The 24,633-nt window shown below is 48.5% G+C and overlaps 1 protein-coding gene across 3 annotated transcripts in view; it reads left to right on the forward strand.

Annotated features, from left to right (window-relative positions):
- Dpysl2 (dihydropyrimidinase like 2) overlaps positions 1-24,633 on the forward strand; it is a 100,250-nt gene that overhangs the window by 57,088 nt on the left and 18,529 nt on the right. For all 3 annotated transcript variants that reach the window (XM_005075236.4, XM_005075237.4, XM_040740621.1), the window contains exons 4-8: positions 13,767-13,931; positions 17,052-17,113; positions 17,590-17,670; positions 18,334-18,402; positions 23,051-23,171. In XM_005075236.4, the coding sequence (XP_005075293.1) occupies positions 13,767-13,931; positions 17,052-17,113; positions 17,590-17,670; positions 18,334-18,402; positions 23,051-23,171 (498 nt within the window). The remainder of the gene's footprint in view (positions 1-13,766; positions 13,932-17,051; positions 17,114-17,589; positions 17,671-18,333; positions 18,403-23,050; positions 23,172-24,633) is intronic.

Here is a 24,633-nt window from a genome sequence, read left to right on the forward strand (position 1 = left end):
GTTCCAGGTGGTAGGTAGGAAACAGGCAGATTATTGAATGACAGGGCCACCACGGGAAAGTGGGACTCGGAGCTGCCCCCCAGATGGACAAAGCAAATAAAAGTATTGCAATATTTTTTCAATGCATCCCTTGGCTATTCAAAGGGACTGATGAAAGAAAATATTTGCGATTTCTTTATAGAAAAGTTTATTAAGTTAAAAAGTTTTTTTAAGGTTAAAAGCTTCTATATACTGCAATATACCATGAGTGACCAATGAGAAAATATGGTTTAAATAGCCCTTTTATAGGAGCAACACAAAACTAAGGATTTTAAGAATAAGATACTACATATGCTACCTAAGAGAAAAGTTTAGTAAGTTAAAGGGAATCCTTTGTTCATAGAAAAACTGCATGCTGTTAAGAAAGATTCTTAAATGATTACTTTCGATGAACTCAGAATCTTAAAAGGTGGCCCTGGGGAGACGGCTCAGCGGCTAAGAACGTGGGTTACATTTGCAGACGACCCGAGTCCAATTTCCCGCTCCTATGTTTGGTGGTTCTCAGCTGCATACAACTCCAGCTCCAGGGATCCTGCACTCTCTTGCGTGCCTGCACATGGGTTCATGTGCACATGAATTTGTGTGTGTGTGCTTTACAGTATGCCTATGGTAGTCAGAGGAAAAGTTGAAGGATTTGGTGCTCTCCTTCTACTGTGTGGATCTGGGGATTGAACAACCATTAGGCTTGGCTGTAAGTGCCCTAATTAATTAATTTTTATTTTATTTCTTGCTATACAGTCTCTTTGTTGCCTGGAATGATCTTAAACTCTTAGGCTCAAGGCATTTTCCTGTCTCACTGTCTGAATTCTGGGACTATAGGCAAACAGCATTGTGAGAAATGAACTCACGCCCGCCCTTAGTGATAAATAATTTATATACCATACTATTTTAACATTGTATTTATAATACATTTATGTGTATAGATGGATAGAAGATTGGTGTGGATATTCATAAAAACAAATGACTGTTGAGCGTTTGATTTGGCTGATTGGATGAATGGCGTTTATGGTCACCCAGGTTTTCAGCTCTCAGCGGCTGTTGCATTTGGAGCAGTGCTTGGCAATTGGGTCATCCCTCCCTAGCCCTATTATTCCCGAGGATGGGGAGAGTATATTGTGTGCCTGTGTTATTGTGAGCACATGCTGGTGTTTATGTGTGGTGGCATGCCGGTGGGTGTCACCTGGATGCTAAACATAGGTTCCTTATCAGCCTTCCACAGCATTATCAGACCCCATCCAGATTGGCTTCTGTTCATTCTTTCTAATTCACTGGGGACAAAACAGGCCCATTGAACCATCATCCCCAGTGGAAAAGGGAGGCTCTGGTTAGTGTAGTGGCTGTGTTAGGCTCCAGTGAGGCCGTGATATCGTTTGTGCTATGCTTTTGAATTCAGTCCAGGTTCCTAGGAGGAAAACACCCATCACTTTTTTTTTTGGCTTTAAATCGAGCCCAGTCAACAGATGACCTCACCGTGTCTTCCTGCTGGACTTCGTTTGGAGGGAATGTAAGAGGCATTGTGCAATGTTGGAACAAACAGTGGAGGCCAGCTCCTTTGTTTTTGTTTCTTAGTTTAGCTCCAAGCCCAGAAAGCTGATCTATTCCTGACGGCACAGGGAGCTATCCTGAAAGCTTTTGTGCAAGGGTGGGATGTCTGTCCATGTACCGATGGAGTCCTGTATCACTGTGGTTAGTATTTAAACTAAATGCTCCTTTCGTTATGCTAATGGTGTATTATCTGTATAGGTGTGAGCGCTGCAGTGTTTGTTTCAATCCGTCTTCTCACAGAAGGGTCACTGTCATCAGGTTGTAGTATTTCTATGTGGACATCAAGGGAAATGTAAGCACGACCCTTCTCATGGGTTGGCACAGGGCTCTTTCCTGTTATTGTCTGTCGCCTTTGGGCTTTTGGGAGTATTCGCACATAGCTTTGTACAAATAAATGTGTGTGCTGCTGTTTGTCCCTGCTAACGGGAAGACCAAGTCCTCAAGTGTGTCCTTGGGTTGTCTTCTGGACAAGGAACCTTCTGGAATGAAAACTGAGTTAATTGCATTCTTTGTACATGGAAACCTTGTGGTATATGACCTTTCTTAGCTGACTCCCTCCCTCCCTCCTTCTCTCCCTCCCTTCTTCTCTCCCTCCCTCCTTCTCTCCTTCTCTCCTTCCCTCCTTCCTTCCCTCCCTTCCTCTCTCTCCCCCCCCCCTTCCTCCTTTCTTTTTCTTCTGATGTTCCACCCTGCTCCTTAGTCTCTTATTTTTGGCAAGCCAGCACCAAATCTGTGGTCCTGTAGCCCAGGGCAACTGAAAGCTGAGACAAACACAGGAAGTGTCATGAATGACATATTTCTCCAGCCACCTCATCTGGCCAGCCCAGCCAGTGGCCACCCCCCTGTTGAGGTAGTGTTCACAGAGCTCAATCTGGCCAGCAAGGGTTGACCTAGCCTCATGCAGAAAGTCTTTAGGTTGTCCTCCACGGTCCCCCAGACTCATCTCTTTACTCTTTCTGTAATGTGCTCATCGTCTGGAGTTTATTTCTGGCAGACTGTGGTGAAAATTGGGAAGCGTCTCTTCTATTTCCCTTAAAGGGCCCAAAGGCCCCAAGAAGAAGGGTAGGGAGCTTGCCTCCACCTCACCCCTCCTTGTCACATATGCACAGGCCTACATGTATGTATGAACTTCCATATGCATGCTTGTACACCCACCCATGTGTACGTGAACACACACACACGCACACACACACATACACACACACACGGCAACGGGAAGGAGCCTGGCTTCCTGTGTCCCTGGGGGTTTTGACAGTAAGCATTGCTCTAGCCTTTTCAAAGGCGGCTGTGGATTGGACTGATGTGTGGGGAGATCTCTAGGAACCTCCAGGATCAGGTTGCTTTGCTTTTTATTGGAATGACAGAGAGCCCTGCTAATGAGGCCAGTTTGTTATCTGCCCTGATTGGCAGCTTTCCCCATATCTGAGTCCTCTTAACATCGGGAAACGAATTTACCTGATCTTAACACTTTCCAGACAATAAGATTTGTTTTGTTTTATTTTGTTTTGCATCCTGGTGTCCTGGCATGGGGGCTGGTGAGGGGTAGTGCAGGGAATTTCCCCAGGAACCGAGATGTCTCCTTTTCCAACAATCCCCAGAGGATCTCGGCGATGTACCCACTCACTTGTCCTGTAAATAGGACAGCTTCATCTTGTTCCTTGGGTTCTGGTCTGTTTCGGCAGAAGCCTGTTCCTCTGAGGGGGTGACTCATAGTTCCAAGCCTTTCTTGTGGTGCTGTGGCCTTGGCCTTCCCTCTGCAGAGCCTTTATCCAGTTCCTCCCCACACCCTGTTCTCCCTTGCTGAAACTCCCTGCTGGAGGACACCCTCATTCCCATCCCCTTCCCCTGCTGCTGGGGGCGTGGGGCTGCTTTCCCCGGGAGGGGCTTCACCCTTTAGGGACCACAGCACTTGGGCGGGAGTTGTTTGAAACAGCTTTTGTCTTTCTGTGTTAGTCATTTGACAGAGGCTTGATAGGACCTCCTGTTGTGAGGCCTTGCCACATGATGTGTCACAACAGGTATTAGAATAATGTCTATTTTACAGATGAGAAAACTGAGGTCCAGAGAGTGTCAATAACCCCTAAGTTCTACAGCCAGTGACAGAAGTGGTTCTTGGGTGCAAACCCAGGCACTGTGGTTTTTCAGTTTCCCAATGCTATGGGACAGACACTGTTGCTATGCCTCTTTTGCCGAAACTGGGGAAAATGAGGCTCTGAGGAGTTTATTAACTTGCTCAGCTTCCTGAACCCCATCAGTGGTAGTTCCAGGATTCAAGGCCAGACCTGCAGTGTGTCATGTCCCTGTTTCCTTCGAACTTGGAGTGGACAGTTAGGGCTCTGGGGCCTGTTCTCATGTGATATCGATGTTCCCGGTCCTCTGACATTTCTTTAAATGAGCAAGTATTTCATTCTGTCTTTTCAGACTAGTGAGCCCCCATGGTCGGCACTGAGCACATGAGAGCTGGTGAGCGTGGGGGCTTGCAGTGTTTCTGAGGTCAGGGTGGATGGCCAGTTTCTGATGGCAGGGCTGGATCGAGTCACTCTCAGGATGTCAGAGCTAGAGGAATTCCAGGCTTGACACACCCAGAGGAATCCGAGTGTGTTTCTCTCCTTGGTAGGGGACATAAGCCGCTGTCAATGTGGCGTTTGTTCAGTTTGACCCAGAGTGCCTGTCTAATGACAGGAAAGAGGAACCTCACCCCTCCCTCAGCGAGTGACTTCAGCATTACTTGGGGAAACGCTGGAGGCCTGGAGCCTGTAGCATTGCGAGTGAACGGGTTTGGCTAGAGCGTTCACCTTTGGTTCTCCTTGCTTTCTTCCCCAGGAGACAGTTGTGCTGCAGGGGTGGTATTCGCTGTGAATTGTCTATGCTGGGGGGATGAACGTGGAGTAGAGCTGGGACATGGATTTTCTCAGTGCTGGGAGCTGGGGCTTGGGCAGCCCTACCAAGCTGTCTCCATTGCGCATGCCTAATGGGTCAGTGTTAGCTGGGAATTGTCCTGGATGCAGATTGGTAGCTGAAGAAGGCCTGAACAAGAGTTAGGACTAAAATGGCACAAGTGACCGCTGGACCAGACTCTCGTGAGATTGTGAGTCCTTCGTGTGTTCCTTGGTCCTCCTAGATGGATCTTGGAAAGTGGCCAGTTTTCTAAAACAAAGACAGCAAAGAAGGGTAAAGAGGGTGTTGTGTTTGTCCCTATAAATAGCAAACATGTACACTGGGCACCAGTATTATCTGAAGTGATGTCCCCATGAATTGTTTGTGGCAGAGTGAAGCCATTCCATTTTGATTGTCTGGATTGAGAGCCATAGTCCATCCCTTTTTGTTGACCCCAGCGTCATCTCCAGGGAAGACTTTGAAGTAGGGGACCAGTTAGGAACACAAGTCTGTTCATAAGAACATTATGCATAGCCGAGTGGCGGTGGCTCATGCCTTTAATCCCAGCACTCGGGAGGCAGCAGATCTCTGTGAGTTTGAGGCCAGCCTGGTCTACAGAGCGAGTTCCAGGACAGGTTACAAAGCAATACAGAGAAACCCTGTCTTAAAAAAACAAACAAATAAACACAAAAAGAACATTATGCATCATTGGGGGATGTAGAAAACCTAAAAGTTGTTCCTCAGGGAAATGGTGAATTGATAGGCAACCCCAAGAATAACTCATTAGAAAATGGATCAAGAAGATAGTAACATGATGTGCTCTTAAGATAAAATAAAACCCCACACAGCTAAAAATGAGCATGGCCAGTGATTACACCCACACTACATATATGTATCTGTATGACAGATCTGGAGAATAATATGGGTGACAAGTAGTTATTAATAAGGTTGTGGGATTATGGGTAATATTTCTTCTATTACAGTGGAAAGGAAAAAAATAGAAATTTAGAATTCAGATCTGAGTTAAATTCCAAAGTTGTTCCATCTGATTACACATCTTGAAAAAAAATCTGTTTTAAAACAATTTCATGCATGTATTTATTTGGTGTGCGGGGGTATGTGTGTCTATGGTGAGGGAGTACCATGGTGTAGAGTTGTCTTCCAACCTACATGAGTCCATTCTCTTTCAACCGTGTGGGTTCTGGACATCAAATATGAGGTCACCAGGCATGGGTGCAGGCACTTCCACCTACGGAGCTGTCTCCACAGCCCTGAGGTTATGTATTGTTCAAAACTTGCCTGGAACCCGGATTCTTTGTCAGGAAAGTGGTAGGTGACATCCTTCTGATTTCAGTTGCAAAATCTCCAGGTAGAGGCTGTCCGGCTAGCTTATGTCAGTTGGCTTTGTGGTCATAAGGTAAAAGCCTTAAAGACAAAGTCCTCTGAGGATTTCTGCAGATCAATGGTCATGTCTCAAGGTTTTTGGTGTGTGTGTGTGTGTGTGTGTGTGTGTGTGTGTGTGTGTTCACCTGTGTATGTGCATGGAGATCAGGGGTTAACATCAAATGTCTTCCCTCATTGCTCTCTGCCCAGTTTTATGAAGTGGTCTCTTACTATCTCTCACTGTTTTGGCTAGACTAGCTGGTCAGCAAGTCCCAGGGACATGTCCCCAGCACTGGGGTTCCAGGGGCATGCTGGCCTTTTCTGTGGATCTCGGGATTTGAATTCTAGTCCTCATACTTGTACAGCAAGCATTTTGACCATTGCACCATATCCCCAGCCCGGTGGCTTGTCTTAGTCACTGTTCTGTTGCCGAGAAGAGACACTACAACCAAGGTATAAAAGAGAGCATTTGGTTGGGGCTTGCTTACAGTTTCAGAGGGTTAGCTGAGAACTTACGTCTGATCCACAACCCTGAGAGAAGAGAAGGAGCTAGCAGGAGGGAGGGCTCTCAAACACTAACTGGTGATGGTGTGGGCTTTTGAAAACCCAAAGCCCTCAGCCACCTACACTTCCCCCAGCAGATGACACTCCCTAATCTTTCCCAAACAGTTCCACCAACTGAAGATCAGGCATTCAAATATATGAGCCTATGGGGGCCATCTTATTCAAACCACACATGGCTCATGGTTTGATAAAATTTTCAGCTAATGCCCTAGCCATGTACAACCTTTATGAATGAATGGGCTCAAACCATCAAGCCCTAGAAAGCAAGGAAAGATGTTTGTAGTGGAGAGGATCATTCTGGGCCTTCCTTTTCCTGTGCCTGGCCCATGCCCAGCAGTTCAGTCTGATGGACCTGCTCTTGAGATCTTGACCTCTTGCTATCTGCAGATGACCTGAGGGCTCTCACCAGCACCCCCCTCCCCATCTGCTATTATTGAGTCAGGAAATTACCCCTCATCATTTGACTCATCACTCTCCAAGGGATTTGCATGTTATAAATGACCCTTCATCACAACACACAGATTTCATTAGCCTGGCCTTTGATCTGGGTTGCCAGGGGTGCATTGCATGTGTGAGCTGCATGGAGGAAAGGGTTTTATGAGGAGCAGACATGTTGACAGACTCTTAACCTGGTGCCCCGAATGAGCATTCACCCACACAAGAGGGTGTTTGCCTTTTGTCCCTGGGGTTCCCTTTAGAGCTGCCTGCTTCAGGGAACCTGCGTGTGTTTGGAAGGCAGACAGGAGTGTGGTAACCACTCCAGCACAATGCCTGGAAGATGGTTGTCGCAGGAGGCTGGGGGAAAGGCCACACTGCTTCACATTCCCAGTTTGGATGGGTTACTTTTCTCTTGCTGTGATATAACCCCATGACCAAAGCAACTTAGGGGAGAAAGGATTTATTTTGACTTACAGTTCAGGATCAGAGTCCGTAATGGTAGGGAAGGCGTTGGCTGCAGGCTACTGGAACAGGAAGCAGAGAGAGACCACATCTCCACCCACATGCAGGAAGCAGAGAGAGTAAAATAGAAATGAGGCAAGGCTAAGAACTGTCAAAGAGGTCCACTTCCTCAGCTAGGCTGTACCTCCTAAACTTCCCAAACCTCCCCAAGCAGTGCCACCACCCGAGGACCAAGTGTACAAATACCTGAGTTCCTAGGGGAAATTTCTCATTAAATTATTATAGCAGATAAGTCACAACTCCTGTGTGTCCCCCAGCTGTGACTGGAGGGTCATAGCCCACTCTGCCCGCTTACATTGAGTGTCAGTCAAAGGAAGGTACATGACATCACTTTGTGATGCGCTCAGACACGACGCCCACGTGAGTTGACAGGATCACCATGCATCATTGCTGGAGAGGAGAGCGAGTGTTTCTTGAGTTGGGAGCTGTGAGCATGCATGCCCGCCTGGGATAGGCGTGAAGACTACAGGTGCTGTTCTAAGAGCATCACTGCTGCTTCTCCCTGCCTTGCTCCCAGCTTCCATCTCTGTTTCTGACCGTTGGTCTCCCAGAGTCATCTTCCTGAAGCTTCCTCCTCCACTTCCTGAATGCTGGGATTACAGGCCCGGTTTTTTTTCAGTGCTGGGTACTGAGACATGGGCGTGTTAGGAAAACCTTCTACCAACCCCGCTCCTCCTCTGGCTCCTGAAAGCAGTTCGGTAGCATGCTTGCAGTTTGGCTGCAGTTTGGCTGCTCTTGTCATAGGAGATCAGGGTCGAGCTTCCCACATGTGCCACGATGTTCCAGATTTTAGATGCAGAACTTTCAGAATGAAAAACTGACAGCTTGTAGTCAGCCGTTCCCTGAATATTCCGGGATTTTCGTTGAAAGCATGTCCAGATTCGGGACATTCCAGGGCATGCTCTTGGCTCATCATACGGCAAGTGGACAGGTGTCTATGGAGTCTTTGGGGATGCTCCTTGGAGGGAATGAGAGTCTGTGCATGCAAGGCATTTCACAGCTACTCTTCCCTGTGCCCTGTGTGTACTTTTTGCTCTAAGTGGTTGTAGATGAGTCCGGAAGTCTTAGTAAACAACCACAAGAAAGGCCACCATAGGAAGCAAACCCAGCTCTCGGAGTGCTTTGGCCCAAATGTTCACCCCCTTGTCATTGCTGGCTGCTGGCGGGTGGCTGTGCCTTTTTTATAAGGGCAGCTAACCAGGAAGGTCCCCAGAGAGATGATCTGTGAGTAGTTTTCTGCTTTGCGTCCTCATCGAGGACCCCTGCTCCCTCCGGAAATGCTCATGACCCTCTGCCCTGTTCCCGAGAAACAGCTCCTCCCAGGAGACCTTCCGAGGAAGGAGAATGATGGGAAAGCTCAGGCAGGCGTTTCAGGGACACGGTTGCAAGTGTCATTAGCTGAGAGGAAGCATGTCTGTTTCTCCCAAGTGCTGGCTATCACGTGGCTCACTAATCAGATATTGGCTTTGGCTGTGGAGGGAGGGCCTAGCCTCGTAGCCAGGGGACCTGGTTGTGTTTTGAAACTGGCGTTGCCATTGTGTGGTGAACAGGCCCCTCAGAGGCCGGAGTGGGCGGAAATGGAAGGAGAGGCAAACGGAAAAACGGTCTACACTCAGCCAGAGTCAGAACGGCTGCTTATCAGAAACGCACTTCCCTAGGTCGTCCATCTGGATCTGTGGTCCCAGAACAGGGGCAAAGGGTGAGGGCATGAACCGGGGTTTACACTCAAGGCACTTCTCGTGTTCCTTGAGGATGGAGAAGCATGGCGTCACAGTGTCTGAGTCCCTTTGTGGGTCCTGTTACTGTTCTGAAGGTGACCCTGGCCACTGACCCTACAGCTTTGTGGAAGGGTGAGTGGAGGCTGAGCCACTTCAGGCCCCTTGTTTGAGCTGTCCCAGGATCAAACATCCTGCATGGAGTATCCTACATAGGGCTCTCCCGGGTTCCTTAGGTGGAGAAGGAAGCAGGCAGACCTTGTGGAGAGCAGTGGGCCATTGAAAGAAACTCTGTCATAAAAGTTAGAAGCTGACAGTGTAGCTCGATCATCATAAGTCTTGCCTACCACGTACAAGACACTAGGTTTGATGCCCAGCACTGGGGAATATGACTATGTATGTGCTTAGTGGTGAGGAGCTTACATAGGATCTTGCAGGGTATCCCGGAGGCTGGAGCGATGGCTCAGTGGTTAAAGAGCACTGGTCGTTCTCCCAGAGGACCCAGGTTTGATTCCCAGCATCCACATGATGGCTCAACCACCTGTAACTCCAGTTCTAGAGAATCCGGTGACCTCTTCTGGCCTCTGGGCACCAGGCATGCACATGGTAATAAACAGATGGTACACAGACTTTCACGGCAGGCAAAATACCCCTACAAATAAAATGAAAATAAATATATCTAAAAGAAGAGTGTCTCAAAGTGTCCATGTTTACTACTGGCAGGGTAAATAGAATGAAAGAGAGCCAGTCTAGGGGCTGTGCTTTGAGAACTTAGTCTTTATTGTCTGTAATGGGCCAATCAGAACATCCAGTGTGTACATGTAAGCTATTTTGTCCTATCCAATATGAAGACATTTAAAATAATCGTTATACTCAGTGGGTTGAGCATTATTCCCAGACCGGGCATGCTGTTCTCAGTATCCTCTTGAGAACTGATTTGCCTTGTTGATCCCTCTGGGAAGAGATCTGCCAGATGTGGGCCTGAGATCCGAACTTGAAGGCTAGCAGATGTGTGAAGCTTTCAAATTGTTGCTTATCTGCTGATTTGAACACATGTAGGTGCAAACACGCATGCAAACATGCATGCATGCATGCATGTATGCCTGTGCATAGGTGTAAACATGCACAGACACTAACAAGGGATTTATACAGGTCTGCACACGTGTACACACAATGATGCATGCATTTATGTATGTCTTCACGCATACACGCACATACACAAACATGCAACATACAACCTTGCTCTTGATTTCATTTGGTGTCCCCCATTTTTCCCTTCCTCCTTGTCATCTATTTTTCCTGTTTTTGTTTAATGGAATCTTTTTGTATTTTAAGGTTCTATGGTCATTCACTTGTTTTTGTCCGACAGGGTATCACTAAGTGTCAGGCTGACTATGTAGCCCAGGCTGGCCTCAAACTTGTCAAGTTCCTCCTGCCTCTAACTGCTGCATGCTGGGATTGCAGGTGTGTTGGCCAGGCTGGCTTGGTTATCTTTTGAAAGCCATTTTAAAGCTTTTGGGGGAGGAGATAGATCATAGATAAGGAAACAGAATAAAATACACCATGTAGAAAAGAAGATGATGAGAGAATGTACCAAGTTGAGTTGGTTGATTTGAGGGAGGGTGGTGGTGGCAACTGAGTAGATGTAATATTAACTTTACCTCTGTTTTAGAAAAATCAGCTTTGACAAGGCAGTTTTCTTTCATGTCCCATGCTGTCTGGTGGGAGGAGCATTCCTTGTCCAGCAGGGTGGAGCAGGAGGGTCTCCAGGTTTCAGAGCAGTCTATGGGTTGGGTGGGAAAGCTGACCTTGTTACCAGGAGAACACAGTTGACCCATTGGACCCAAAGATTCTGCATCTGTGGAGTCAATTAATTTTGGGTTCAGCCAAGCCACAAATAAAAAAAATGTTTGGGAAAAAAATTCTGGAAAGTTACAAAATGCGCAATTGAAATTCGCCGCAATGTGGCATGAATACCAGGTCCACACGGGCGGAGTGCTATGTGGGACTGCATTGGGTCTTGCAAGCAAGCACTCCCGAGAGGCTTTAGGTGTATGGAGGGGGCCTGGAGTGGAGCCCAGCTGTAGCATGCTGAGATCCGGAGATCAATTCTCAGCCTCCCCGCAAAGTATACAGATGGATGATGTATCAGGCTGTGTGCACATACTGTGCTAAGATTTATGCAAGGAATTTGGGTGTCTGAATTTTTGTCATCCTAGGGGTGTCCTAGAATGATGCTCACAGATACTGAGGGCTCACCCATTTGCTTTTTCAGCTGATTAAAAGTTGAAATGGGAGTACCAAGAAGTGATTATACAGGACATTCATTGAGCTCCCCTATATCTAAACACTGTCCCTGCTCTGAGGAGCTTATGCTTTGTGCTGTGTGTGTGTGTGTGTGTGTGTGTGTCTGTCCGTCCGTCTGTCTGTCTCTGTGTGAATGAAGGTATGTGTGAGTTTATGTGTGTCTGTCTTTGTGTGTGTGTGTCAGAGTGTGTCCGTGAGTGAGGATATGTGTGTGTGTACCTGTGTCTTTGCGTGTCTCTGTGAGTATACGTGTGAATGTATGTGTCTCCGAGTGTGAGTGTGTGTGAGTTTATGTGTCACTGAGAAGCTACTGCAGATGGCAGTGCGGCTAAGATGGTGGCAGTCTCACGAGTTGATGGGGGGGTGCACGAAGAGAGAGGATTTCAGTGAGGGGACACTGCCTGAGCAAGGAGCATGGGGTGGGCAGGAACAGGTGAGTGAGTCAAAGGAGTAAGAGACCCACAGGGTGGCCACGGGTGCCGACCATGCCGGGGACCGAGAGTGATGGAGCCTGGAGACATCTGCTAGGGTTAGATCTCGCCGGGCTCTGGGGAGATGCTGGAGCCTGCCCTTCCTGGCGGATGTGCTTGAGGACCGGACCGCAGCTTCCTGGCGGATGTGCTTGAGGACCGCAGCTAAGGAGAAAGGGTATTCCAAGGTCTGTCTGGCTGCCTGGGAGTGTGGGATGGAGGAGAGTGAGGGGTGAGGCAGGCTGTAGCCACAGGCAGTCCAGAATGCTTGCAGCTAGCAAAGGGATACTTTGGCTGTGGTGGCGTAGTAGGGCGGAAGTGGAAGCAGAGATTAGGAAGAAAATTGGAACTGTCTTGACAGAGTTTGTAGGGTAGTAGCATTTTGCCAAAGCCCTTATCAGTTGACACCATGTTCTAAATATTAGGTAGCTGTGGAACCCTGACGTTATATAACCGGTTCTTTGAGCTGGTGCCTGAGAAGTTCCCAGTGAGAAAGGGCTGGGGGGGGGAGAATTCTGTCAAAAGAACTTAGAAGCGTGTTTCAGAATACATTTATTTGAACTGCCATCTAGTAATGATATTGGCTTACAGGGTGCAGTGTGACATTCAATACATGTATATAATTATAATGATCAGGCAGGGGTTACTGCTGTATCTGGTGATCATATCTCTGATATGTATGAAGCCAAATTAAGCCACTCACAATGTAGTTGGCATCTGATTTGATCCTGGGCATAGGAAATCTAATATTCTATATTGAAAAAATAACTCATTGCTGTAGGAGTCCAGAGTCCTTAGCCTTTTTCTTATTGTTGCATGAATTTGATTGGACCTTAGACAGCTAATTTCAGTTGGAATCTTAGTGCTTTGTTGTGTGTGTGTGTGTGTGTGTGTGTGTGTGTGTGTGTGTGCAAAAGATGAGTGATAATAGTTCCCGAAAACCTCATGTTGTCATGGAAGCCAGGCAAGAGCTCTCCAGGGAACCCGTGAGAGATAATGGCATGTGCAAAGGCCCTGTGGTGAGAGGAAGCAGCTTTATGGAGCAACTGAAAGCTGGCCTGTTCAGCTGGAGATAGAGGACAAGTCATAGGGGGCACAGGGTCCTGTTGTGGAGGCCAGCCAGGCTCTTGCAGACCTTGTTGGGGGACTTTAAACTATATTTTCAGTTCACAAAAGGCACTGGTGGATTTAAATCAAGGAGCGTTGTAAGGCAGACAGACATTCAGTCTGTGTGTGATCTTCACAACAAAGTCTGTAGGTAATACAATCCCCCCTTAGAAGCAGTACCGAGACTTAGGGCAGCAGAGCTGTGTACCCAAGGGCACCTGCGGGCAGCTAGTGGAGCCAGGGGACAAACTGAGCAGGCTGAGTTCATACTCTTTGTCCTAAATATCAGCCTACCTTAGTAATAATATTACAGCAAGCTCAGCTTCAAAATGTTTTAAGCTCTTAAGATGAAAGATTGCCCTTAAATTACGGAGTGGAATTACACCGTGGAAACCTGAGTGGCCAGGAGTGAGCGGAGCTGCTGGCTGGTTTGCGAAGGCCTATCGTACATGGCCCCACTCCAGCCTTTCTGGGGCGTCTCATGGCAGCTAGTGACACAAAGAAGGGTTCGGCTCTTCTAGCTGGCCCCGTGACACTGCCATTGTCCACAAGGACTCATTGTCCTCGGAATGTGCCCCGGGACTCCGATTTGATAAGTGGGATCTGAGTGGTTCATGCACGACTTCTCTCGTCTGCAGCTTCTCCCTGTTGGGCCCTCAGCTGGCTTAAGTGCATTCCGGGACATTGTTGGAGAGACAACGTCTCCAGTGAGAACCCCGGAGGCGCGGTTCAGGGTTCAAGTGGTAAACACCTGCCCACGAGTCTCCGATGATGACGACAAATGTCTGTTCCTTTCCAGTTGACCACGTTGTTCCTGAGCCCGGGACAAGCCTACTGGCTGCCTTTGATCAATGGAGGGAGTGGGCTGACAGCAAGTCCTGCTGTGACTATTCCCTGCACGTGGACATCACTGAGTGGCACAAGGGTATCCAGGAGGAGATGGAAGCTCTGGTGAAGGACCACGGTAGGTCTTGCGACTCCTGCAGATGCTTTGTCCTGACTCAGAGCCTCCCTCCAGCAAGCGATGGGGGCTTTAGGCTACAGCTCATGCTGATTGCAGGGGCCCTGGTTCAGTGTAGGGGCATGAGCATATATGAATATGACAGTGTGGCTTCCTCCTGGGGTACCTTCTTGTGTAACAGCATCCTGCAGGCTTGAGGGATGTGGTCTCAAGGATGACTGGCCCTCCAAGGCGCAGCGAGGCGGTAGGTTTGTCTTTGGAGTTTGGGGGCAGACATGTCACACAAACCTGCAAGAATGACGCTGGCCGAGGAGGTGGTGAGACTCTTCAAACCTGTGACAAGCTGAAGAGCTTTTTCTGCTTCAGAGACTCACAGGGGATGGGAGGAAGCATTCTCAGGGAGGCCAGAGGAGGCTTCATGTACCTCGAGGTGCTCCGGGACTCCTGTCTATGGGACAGTTGGGGGCTCAGGTTGTGGAGTTGAACGGCATGGTTTTCCTGGGCCCCCTTCATCTTGGCTGAGGATTAGGTTCTAGGAGTCACTCTTTGATATCACGGGGTCTTGATTTGCGGGGAAGCACTGCTAATTGTTCTGTTCTTAGCGGTTCAGAGTTGGAAAGGTGTGTGCCGTGAGTAAATTTCCAGGCCTGGAGACTCATAGGTAAAGCATCCACAGGTCCCGTATAAAAGGCTCAGGGATGGGAGGCCAGCTTGTCCACAGACTAGCTGTGTGGGCAATTCATGTAAACCCTGAATCATTTGAAAATCTGTCCTGTGAATATTGGACTAAGATGTTCTTTAAGTGTCTTCCTAGCATGGAGGTAACCACCCACCCCATCCCATCCCTGCAAATTCTGATTTTTTCTTTTTTGACACTCAAGGACCATCTAAACAGGAAAAAGCCCAAAGGTAGGAAAGAAAAGAGAAAAGATCGTGCTGTTTGGGTTAAACTGGCCTGAGGTCAGCCACGCAGCCACGAGGCGGGGAGGAGAGCTGGAGAGGCAGCAAAGCCCGTGGTGTTAGAGAAAATAGGCTTTGAAAGGGATAGAAAGAAGAAGTGGAAAAGTTATGTTTCTCTGAGTAATTCAGAAAACCGGGCAGACGTACGAGGCCTCGTGGCTGTGACCCCGAAGCCTACTGGAACTCTAGGATGGAAAGTTCATTACATCTTTAAAGGGTAATTATTCCTTCCATTTTTTTTTTGGCATGACTTAAGGTGAACCTGCCTTCCCGAAGGGCGATCCCTTGCCTTGGCCAGGTGATTCCCTCTTAAGAGAGGAGACAGTGATTCATCTCCATACAGAAGCAGATCTCATTTTTTCCAGCTAGGAGACAACAGCTTTCCCTTAATGACCATTTGATGCTTCTGTAACATTTTCCCTACCTCTGAAGAGGTACCCCTAAAGTCATTCAGAACCAGCTAGCCTCCAAACATACTTCTGGCATTTCTGGCTTCTAACTGGGACTGTTCTCACTTCTTGAAAATACCCAGATGCTGTTGGATTTTAACTTCCCAGATCAGGCGAGGCAGGTTGCTTGACAACTGTTGCCGGGCACGGAGTGAAAAACTGGGATGCCCAGAGGCCTTTAGCCCAGGCAGCGTCCAGCGTCCCCAGGTGGCTTGAATTAAGCTTCGAAGCTCTGAGGTTGTCAAGACGATTGTTTGGGATTGTGATGATTCTTGGACAGGGATATTTGGTCTGGTGCCTTGGGGAGGCCAGAACGCAAATGCTAGGATGGACATCTGCTTGCCAAACTAATGGATTTTTCTTATTTAAAAAAAAATGGTTCTTAAAAACCAGCATGGCTTGCCAAAGGAAAAACAATTTTTATAGTCAGAATTTTGTAATTCATTTTCTTGTCACAGTCAGAATATACTTGTTTTAAGCAAGCTTTTTTTAAGTGATACTATATATACACATATATAGACTATTTTTTAAATTATTCATTTGTTCTACTTTATGCCTATGAGTGTTTTGCTTGCTTGTGTGTCTGTGCACCATGTGAGTGCCTTGTGTCTGTAGAAGCCAGAAGAGGCCATTAAAATACTCTGGGACTGGAGTTACAGACAGTTATGAGCCCCCGTGTGGGTGCTGGGAACTAAACCTGGATCCTCTAGAAGAGCAGTTGGCGTTCTTAAACTCTGAGCTTAATGGCCTGGATTTGATCCCCAGGGCACACATGGTGGAAGGAGAGAACTGACTCCCCATACGTTATCCTCTGACCCGTGTGCATGCTGTGGCACAAGTACACACACACACACACACACACACACACACACACGCACGCACGCACGCACGCACGCACGCACGCACGCACGCATGCATGCATGCATGCAAATAAAATAAAGAAACTCCCCAAACCGTCACCACTATCCACCTCTAGAATGCTTCATCTTGCTAAAATGAAACTCTGTCTCCGTAACCCTGTCCCCTTCCTCCAGCCCGGGTAGCCCCATCCTGCCCTCTGTGATACTGACTGCTCCGTGACCCTCTGCACGTGGGTTTTGCAGCACCTGTCTTTCGTAACTGGTGTATTTCACTGGTCGGGTGGGGTTCCACTTTTTGATTGTTGCGAGTTATGCTGCTGTGAGAGTGTATTCACGCTACAGGTTTTAATGTCGATGGACTTTTAATGTTCCCAAACAGGAAAATCATGAGAACCCTGAAAACAATGTCCAGAAATCCTGCCCCTAGCTTCCCATTCGCTTTGTCATTCTGTCTGTCTGTCCCTGTCATGCTGTTTCCTCTATAACTCTTTGATGCTGAAGACTAAACCCAGGGCTCCATCTATGCCAGCCAGGCACTCCACTGCTGAGCTGTGTACCAGCCCTGCGTAGTTTTTGCTTTTTGAGACAGGGTCTCTCTAAGCTTCCTACCATGCCTTGAGCTCACGCTGAAGCCGGGCCTTGAAAGCGTGATCCCCTATTTCAGCTTCAGCAGCTGGGATAGCAGACAAGTGCCTGCACAGTTGCTTCTCTGTCTCCCTCTCTTTTTCTCTCCCACACAGGTATGCACAGGCACACACCCATGTGTGAGCAGCCATCACTGTCTCCTAGATTGTTTGGTTTGGGTTTATCTATTAAAACTCACGTATCTGCTTCTCTTCTTTGTCTGTCACTAGGGGTAAACTCTTTCCTCGTGTACATGGCTTTCAAAGATCGATTCCAGCTGACAGATTCCCAGGTAAGAAAGCCAGCCTTTCTGAGTAGCCTCCTCCATTCTGTTTAATCTGGTCACCGCTGCCATCTGGGGAAACATTCTTCCTGTGTGTGCAGCTTGCTCTTAGGTTAACGGGACATGGCTGACGGATTTCATTTTTGATGGAATTGGCCTTTGATGAGGTCATGCTCCACCGGACTCTGGAATACAACTTTGTAACCTCTGCTTAGGGTACCCTGTGTCCTGGAGGTAGTACTGAGAGCCGCTCATCACACGTGTGCAGAGCTGAGATACCCTGCTTCTCACACCACGCTCCCGTCATTTTGGTTGGGCTGCCTCTGTGAATGGCAGAGTGGCCAGAAGCAGTCCCCTTGACCATATTCCTAAGCCTGGCCTACCAGAGCAGCCTGGATGCCATTTCTCCCCCCACCCCCAAGGGGATTTCCTTTGGCCTGGAAGATTCAGGTTCTGGTCTCTGAGCTTGTCTTCCTCTTCCTCAGATCTATGAAGTACTGAGTGTGATCCGGGATATCGGTGCCATAGCTCAAGTCCACGCAGAGAATGGCGACATCATTGCAGAGGTATGGAACTCTTCCTCTCGAATTTTCTTCATCTCGAGGAAAGCAAGCTCAGGAATATAGGACAGCTTTGGAAGCTGAGCACCAGTGTCACCAGTGTGGGAATCCAGAGGACCTGGTGTTCTGTTACTGGGGCTCTGTTAGTGATCTCCTGCTAGTGTTCTTAGGGCATGTGACTGGTTCCCATTCTAGAAAGGCCCTTTCTCTCGGCACTGCAATGTGACTGTTCTGGATGGACACTGTTCACATCTGGGCATCATTGCATGCTATGCTGTGGGCCAGGAAGGCCTCTACTTTCAGCTTCCTAATGCTGTGACCCTTTAATAAGGTTCCTCATGTTGTGGTGACCCCAACCATAAAATTATTTCATTGCTACTTTATAACTTTAATTTTGCTACTGTTATGAATCATAATGTAAATATCTGATATGCAGGGTATCCAGTGACCCCCAAAGGGGTCCAGACTATTGCTCTAGTGGATCTTTCTTGCCCAAGTGGGATTGGTAATAGTATAGTGATCCTTTCTCTTTTTGAGGTCTGGGATGACCCTGTATATCTAACAGGGCCCACTATACTTTCTGCTGGGGAACTTTTTGCTCAGATCTCTAGCCATCAGCCACCTGAGATCCACATCCCCTGACTACTTGGCCTTTTTAACACATTGCAGGAACAGCAGAGGATCCTGGATCTGGGCATCACAGGCCCTGAGGGACATGTGCTGAGCCGACCAGAGGAGGTGAGCATCTGGGAGTGGGGTGTGTGACATGATGTCTCTTGGGCTCTGTAGAACACCCCACCCCCACTAAGTACCTGTTGAAAGTGGGGCTTTTTCGATGCTCACTGGTCTTTCAAAGAAATGTGTGCACATGTGCATACCCACCAGCAATACAGCCAGGCCCCCAAACACAGGATGGAGTCACAAAGCACTTTTACATCTCTTAAAATACATGTGAGGAGCCTTCGCCCAGGCAGCACGCTCAGTAGGGTCTAGTGGACAGAACCATTGAAGACTGAGAGCAGGATTAGCCCAGACTGCAAAGCACAAAGTCACCACATTAGACCATGGGGTTTGTAAGTCAAAGGCTGCAGGCATAATGTTGTAGGAAATGGAGTCTTCACCACTAGAGTTTTCACCTTATAGTACTTTACAGAGTGTCTTAGTTAGGTTTTTATTGCTGTGAAGAGACACCTTGACCATGGCAACTCTTATAAAGAAAACATTTAATTGTGGTAGCTCACAGTTTAAGAGGTTCAGTCCATTATCATCATGGTAGGGAGCATGGCGGCATGCAGGCAGATGTCGAGCCGTAGCTGAGAGTGCTACACCTTCCAGGCAGCAGGAAGTCAACTAGGAGTCACACTGAGGGAAGCTTGAGCAAAAGAGACCTCAAAGCCCGCCCCCACAGTGACACACTTCCTCCAACAAGGCTGCATCTCCAAATAGTGCCACGCCCTTTGGGTTCATTATTGTTTCAAACCACCACACAGAGTCTAGTCCTTCAGTAAGGGTGAAGGTCAGTCTAACAGCTGTCTGACAACTCGGAGGGAAGAGGATGATGGGAGAGTTCTGCAAAGAACATTCTGGATTGTAAAGATGTGTTAGAGGCTAAGAGGAGACGCTCGGGGACCTGGCCAGATGGAGGCTCGATATTTAAGGTTTGCCTTCCAGAAACAGATCAGAGGGGGGGATGTCTGGTAAGTGGGGATCACCAGATCCCAGAGCTCGCCAGAACAAAGCACGGAAACAGGAAGGGTGCCCATGTGTCTACCAGAAGGAGATAGCTATCAGGGAGCGCCGTGCTGATTGAACATTTAAACGGAAAACTTATGTTTGTATGTAGCTCAGTATAGGGGACTTCGTACAGAATTGCAGAGTGCCAAGGGGCCAGTTACGGACATCCCCCGAGGACCCACAGGACCATGGTGGGAGTATGCTTTCCAGCTGTTTTGGAGGTTCCCAACTTTTTGCCAACCCCTGAGCTTGATGATGCCCTGAGTCCTGTGAGGTTAGGCCAGATACAGGGACTTTTGAAGATGGGGGATGGGAGGGAGGGAGGGGCTGGCAGAATAGAGTGAGGACTCCAGGCCCTCCACTCTTGCTGTTCCTTCAGATGATGACGGTTCAGTTTGCCAAGCTCAGTCTGTTGTGGTAAGCTGAGGGGACAGCACAGCAGCCCAGAGAATCAAACATGGAGCCCTTCTGAGTGGACTTGAAGTGCAGTCCACTCAGGAAGAAACCGCCAGCACACAGGACACACCATTAAGCAATGACTTGACTTTGCTGTGGTGTCAGGATCTCCGCCATGACTAGTGCCATGATGGCCAGCTTGCATTAGAGCTTTGCAGAATGCCTTCCAGCTACCGTGTGCTTCTCTTCGCGGCCTGCCATGTGGCAGCTCAGTAGGGTTTCCCCTGGTTTTTAGATAAGAAGATGGAAAGGGGAGACTGGTGAGAACGCAGGACTCTGGGGGTCACCTGTCTGAGGCTGCACAGAGTGAGAAGCACGTATTCTGATCACAGCAGTGCCCGGCCCCGTGTGAGCTGAGAGGGCCATGGTCTTTTTCCTGAGAGGGAATGTCAACGAGCTGGTGACAGAGAGGCAGGCAGGAAGTACATGCGTAGGCTGGAATGTGAGTGGCTCCCGGCAGGGCCAGCTGTCAGAGCCTGGGGCCTGAGAAGAAAGTGGACACTCAGATGTGTAAAATGAAGCCATCACACAGTGACTGTGGCCTCAGGATTTATGACAGAGTTGTGCAGGTTGCCGAGGTGGGAGGGGCTATCCAGAGAATGCCTAGCTGGACTCTGCTATGGGTCCCTGGATAGGTCATTTCACCGTGGCGTTTGTGCTGTTCCATCTACGAAATCACATAGATAACCTCCCAGATGTCCGAGATCTCCATAATGAGAAGAGGTTTTATTTTAAGCGGTTATATCCTTTCCACAAGATTTAAGGAGATTTTCGTCAGGGCTCAGTGCACATACAACAGTATCTGCTGTGTATCAGCGACTGGAGTGTTCTGATTGGACAATGGAGAGTGAGGTTTAAATACCCCCTTCATCCAGAGAGCTAGTGTTTTAGTTTGGCCTCTGTCCAATTTCAGGCCACTCTATGGGGCCAGATGGAGTCTAAATTCCATTCACAGGGTGTATGCAAATCCAGACAGACCCCTGGGACCAGGATTTTTCTTACTAGTTTAGTGAAAGCCGGTCCAATTTGGCCTCTTAATTAGAGCTGTTGCACACCCCACTTTACTGAGGGCAGGCCTGTAGCTGCAGTCATTATTTATAGTGTATGTGTCCCTTTGTGAAGGGTCTGTGCTGGGACATCAATCGGGTTGTTTCTGGCATCCCTGTGAAGTGTTGAGCATCTTGGAATCCCTTTCATTCACACTCCACACTAGAGACCTCTGAGCTGGCGGCCCAGTAGAAGGCTTCAGGGAGGGGAAGGAGGCCAGGGAGCAAGAGGGAGGCTCCCTTCAGCCATCCCTGGAATGGGAAACATCTGAGTGTTTGGAGGAGTGTTTTTGAAGCGGTTGCTTTCCTGTAGATTTGTAGACTCTCTTCACATAGTTGATACCCAGAAGCCGAGTGCAAGTGAGACATGGTCTCCCTCGCTGGAGTGAGTACTTAGAGCAGCGTCAGACCCCGGCCCTGCCATGCTCCCATGGAAACGGGACTAGCTGAGCCAACTCATCGAAGAGCGCAGCTCTCTTCTGTGAGAAGCGACAGCCTGGCTTCTAAAGTGACATTAATAAGATGAAGCTGTTTGTTTGTGCAGCAATGAGATTTGAGCATCTAGTGGGTACCAGCTGTGCTTTGAGGATGTTAAAGAGTGGAGCATGGTGGGTAGAGAAAGAATAAGACCACCACCCCGCGCCCTCTTCTCACTTGTCAGCATCTATACCACAGCATCACCTTAGGATTTGGTAGTAGTCTTTTGGAATCTGCTTTGAGTAGGTTTTATTTTTCGTGGTGAACACACATGTTGTACATAACATGGACCTCCACACAGGTGACTTTCCTGGTTGGGATCTGAAATTCCATTCCCTGAGTATCAGATACAAAGAACCAGATGGTTGATTTGTGTGGCTATCATCTCTGCTGGAGGCAGTACCAGGCTGTGACTGACCAGTCATGCTCTGGGAGAGCATTCTGCTGCCTGCTTCATCCTGGAGCTCCATGAAGCTTGTTTTGTTTTGTGGGTGAGGCTGGCCGGGCTCACAAGTATCTGGCAGACAACAGTCCTCCAGAGTCACAAACATCGAATGTCCTTACTCAGGACAGTGAGAGCAGAATGAATAGCCACACTGAGATAAGCCAGGGTCTGTGAATGTATGGTGCTTCTCAAACGTGAGCAAGTGAAATTGTTGCCAGGGTTAGGGGCAACATCTGGGTGCTGGCAGTCCTAACAAGCTTGGTTTGACCATCTGTCCTCAATAGGCAAATTATAGAAATAAGCCATTGGCAAACAGTAGAGAAAGGAGTTGGTTCAGTGTAGTCACATTAGGAAGAGGAACAGAGAGATACGTAAGCTGGTCTTCAGAGGCCTGTCACATAGTTTGGGTTTAAACAGCAGGCTGCTGGTCATAGTGGCACACTTGGTGGGCTGTGTTGAAGAGGCAAGGAGGCAGGATCAGGAGTTCTGGCCAACCTGGAACTTTAATGGCCTGGAGATATGGCTCATTGGCTAAGAGTACGAAAGAATTCACATTGGTTTTACAAAGGACCTGAATTTGGGTCTCAGCACCCACGTCAGGCAGCTCACAACTGCCAGTACTTTGGGTAGATCCAAAGCCTCTAGCCTCTATGGGCACTAGACTCATGTGCATAGACCCACACACAGATGGACACATAGTTAAAAAGAATAAAGCAATAACAGCTTTTAAATTAGAAGGCAAGAAGTGTGTGTGGCCAGGCAGTCCGGATCATGGCGTGGTCCCTCCCACCCATCGTTATCTTGGCTTTGGCTGCCCTGAAAGGTGTTCTGTCAAGCCAGAGCTGAATGAACTGTCTTTCCTGGAGACAAGTCCTCTTCTGGCAGGCTCCCAGCCTCAGGGCTTCCTTCTCCATCGTGAAATTCTCCTCAGGAAATTCTAATTTCTTAGGGGCCATTGTTTCAGTAGTTTGATAACTAAAGGGAGTGACACAAGTATCTCTTCAGAATGTCTTGTTTCCTGCCAGTGATCACACATGATGGTTACAACCCACTTGGCTAGGTTCTGTTCCAGAGTCACTAGTGTGGGTCCAGGTGGGGCGTGAGGATCTATGTTCTGGGTGCCATCTGGGAAAGCATCTTGGGGGACCCATCTGTCTCTGCTGGTGGATGAGGACGAAGGTGGGCCTGAGGGTGGGCCGGGTTTTCATGCTTGTCTGCCCTCCCCTAGGTCGAGGCTGAAGCTGTTAACCGCTCCATCACCATTGCCAATCAGACCAACTGCCCCCTGTATGTCACCAAAGTGATGAGCAAGAGCGCGGCTGACGTCATCGCCCAAGCACGGAAGAAGGGTGAGCCGTGTGGGCCTTTTGGACAAGCTGTGGGCAGGTGGAAGGAAGGAGCCTGCTCACTGAGGAGCCTCTTTCCGACCCTCATGCCAACTGGTCCACTTCTATCACGTTCCAGCACTAACCTAATTGCAGGGAGCTCCAGTTTCCTCCCTTTGTTCCACGTCCGCGGCCTTGCTTGTATCTATTTAAAGCCAAGGCCATGTGGGCAGGTAACTCCCTCTCTATAAGTGTTCTGTGTAAACAAACTAGTTATACACACAGGTTACATCACTTTCCACTGGCTACAGAACCCCTCTGGGAGACGCCATTGGGCAGAGTGTGTCTTCCCTCCATCTTGGGTGGGGATTTCTACTGGAGGACAGAAGGAGCCTTGTGTGGGACACATGCTTACTCACCCCAAGTTACCCCCTGCCCACACACTGTGGGTGCCTTCTGCCTGAAGCTGGCTCTCCGGAGCCTAGCCCTGGAAACTAATTCACCAAGTGTAGCTTCCAGCACTTTCCCGCAGGGATGTTCCACGGAGCACCTTGTACATTATGAATAAGCAGCTCCTTTATCACCTGCTGGGCTACGTGAGTTTGGCTAGCCACACTGCGCGTCTCCTGTTCAGGAGCTAACTCAGCATATAGAGCTGGAAACCGGAGCACTGACTTTGGTGGCAACCTTAGCCCGATCTGAAGCGAACGTTGCCAAGGGATTCTTCTCCTCCTTCTGTCTCTGCAACCTTCTTGTGTATCTTTCCAGCTTATGTATCTCCATTTATCTGCTTCCCCCCCTCCTCTCTGATGCTTCCCTCCCACCTCTCTGGCTTTGTCTGTGTGGTTTGGCCTGGACAGCCGTTCTTCGTTGTATGATCCACGTGGACCATTAAGGGCTGTGGGATGTTTTCACTGGTGAGTGACTTGGTACAAGCTCCAGAAGAAATTGTTTATGGCTACTCAGTTAGCTGGTCCCCCAAATGGCTTCCAGACCAGCGCTATGATTTCTGGGACCCAATTTGACTAGTTGCTAGGCTATGAGTTTTTGAGAGCCTGCCCTCTCCTGGCTGTTTGGAGAAATTGCCTTTTATTTAGTAATAATAGTAGTGGCAGTAGCAGTATCATCCAGATATAGTCCAGGCTGGCCTGGAACTCACTGTGTAGCATTGGATGACCATGAATTTCTGATCCTCCTGCCTCCACCTCCTGACTGCTGGAATTACAGGTGTGTACCACTATTCCCTGTTGAAAAAAAGCATCTAGAATTTGGTCAGCATTGGCCTTGAGTTATTTTTTTAAGAGAGCCTATAAGTGATTACTGAGTCTGTGGTCTTTCGTCACCCAGACTCACTTGTAAGGTGACTGGGTGTTCAGCCTTAACAGCAAATACCCTTCTTGGTGCCGCTGCTTCCATGTAGCGGGGGCACAGCGGGTGGTGTTTCTGAAAAGGGGAAACGTGGCGGGCAGCTAATTTTGTGTACTCT

The sequence above is a fragment of the Mesocricetus auratus genome, unplaced genomic scaffold (genome assembly GCF_017639785.1).
Source record: "Mesocricetus auratus isolate SY011 unplaced genomic scaffold, BCM_Maur_2.0 Super-Scaffold_100707, whole genome shotgun sequence".
In the NCBI taxonomy this organism is placed as follows: domain Eukaryota; kingdom Metazoa; phylum Chordata; class Mammalia; order Rodentia; family Cricetidae; genus Mesocricetus; species Mesocricetus auratus.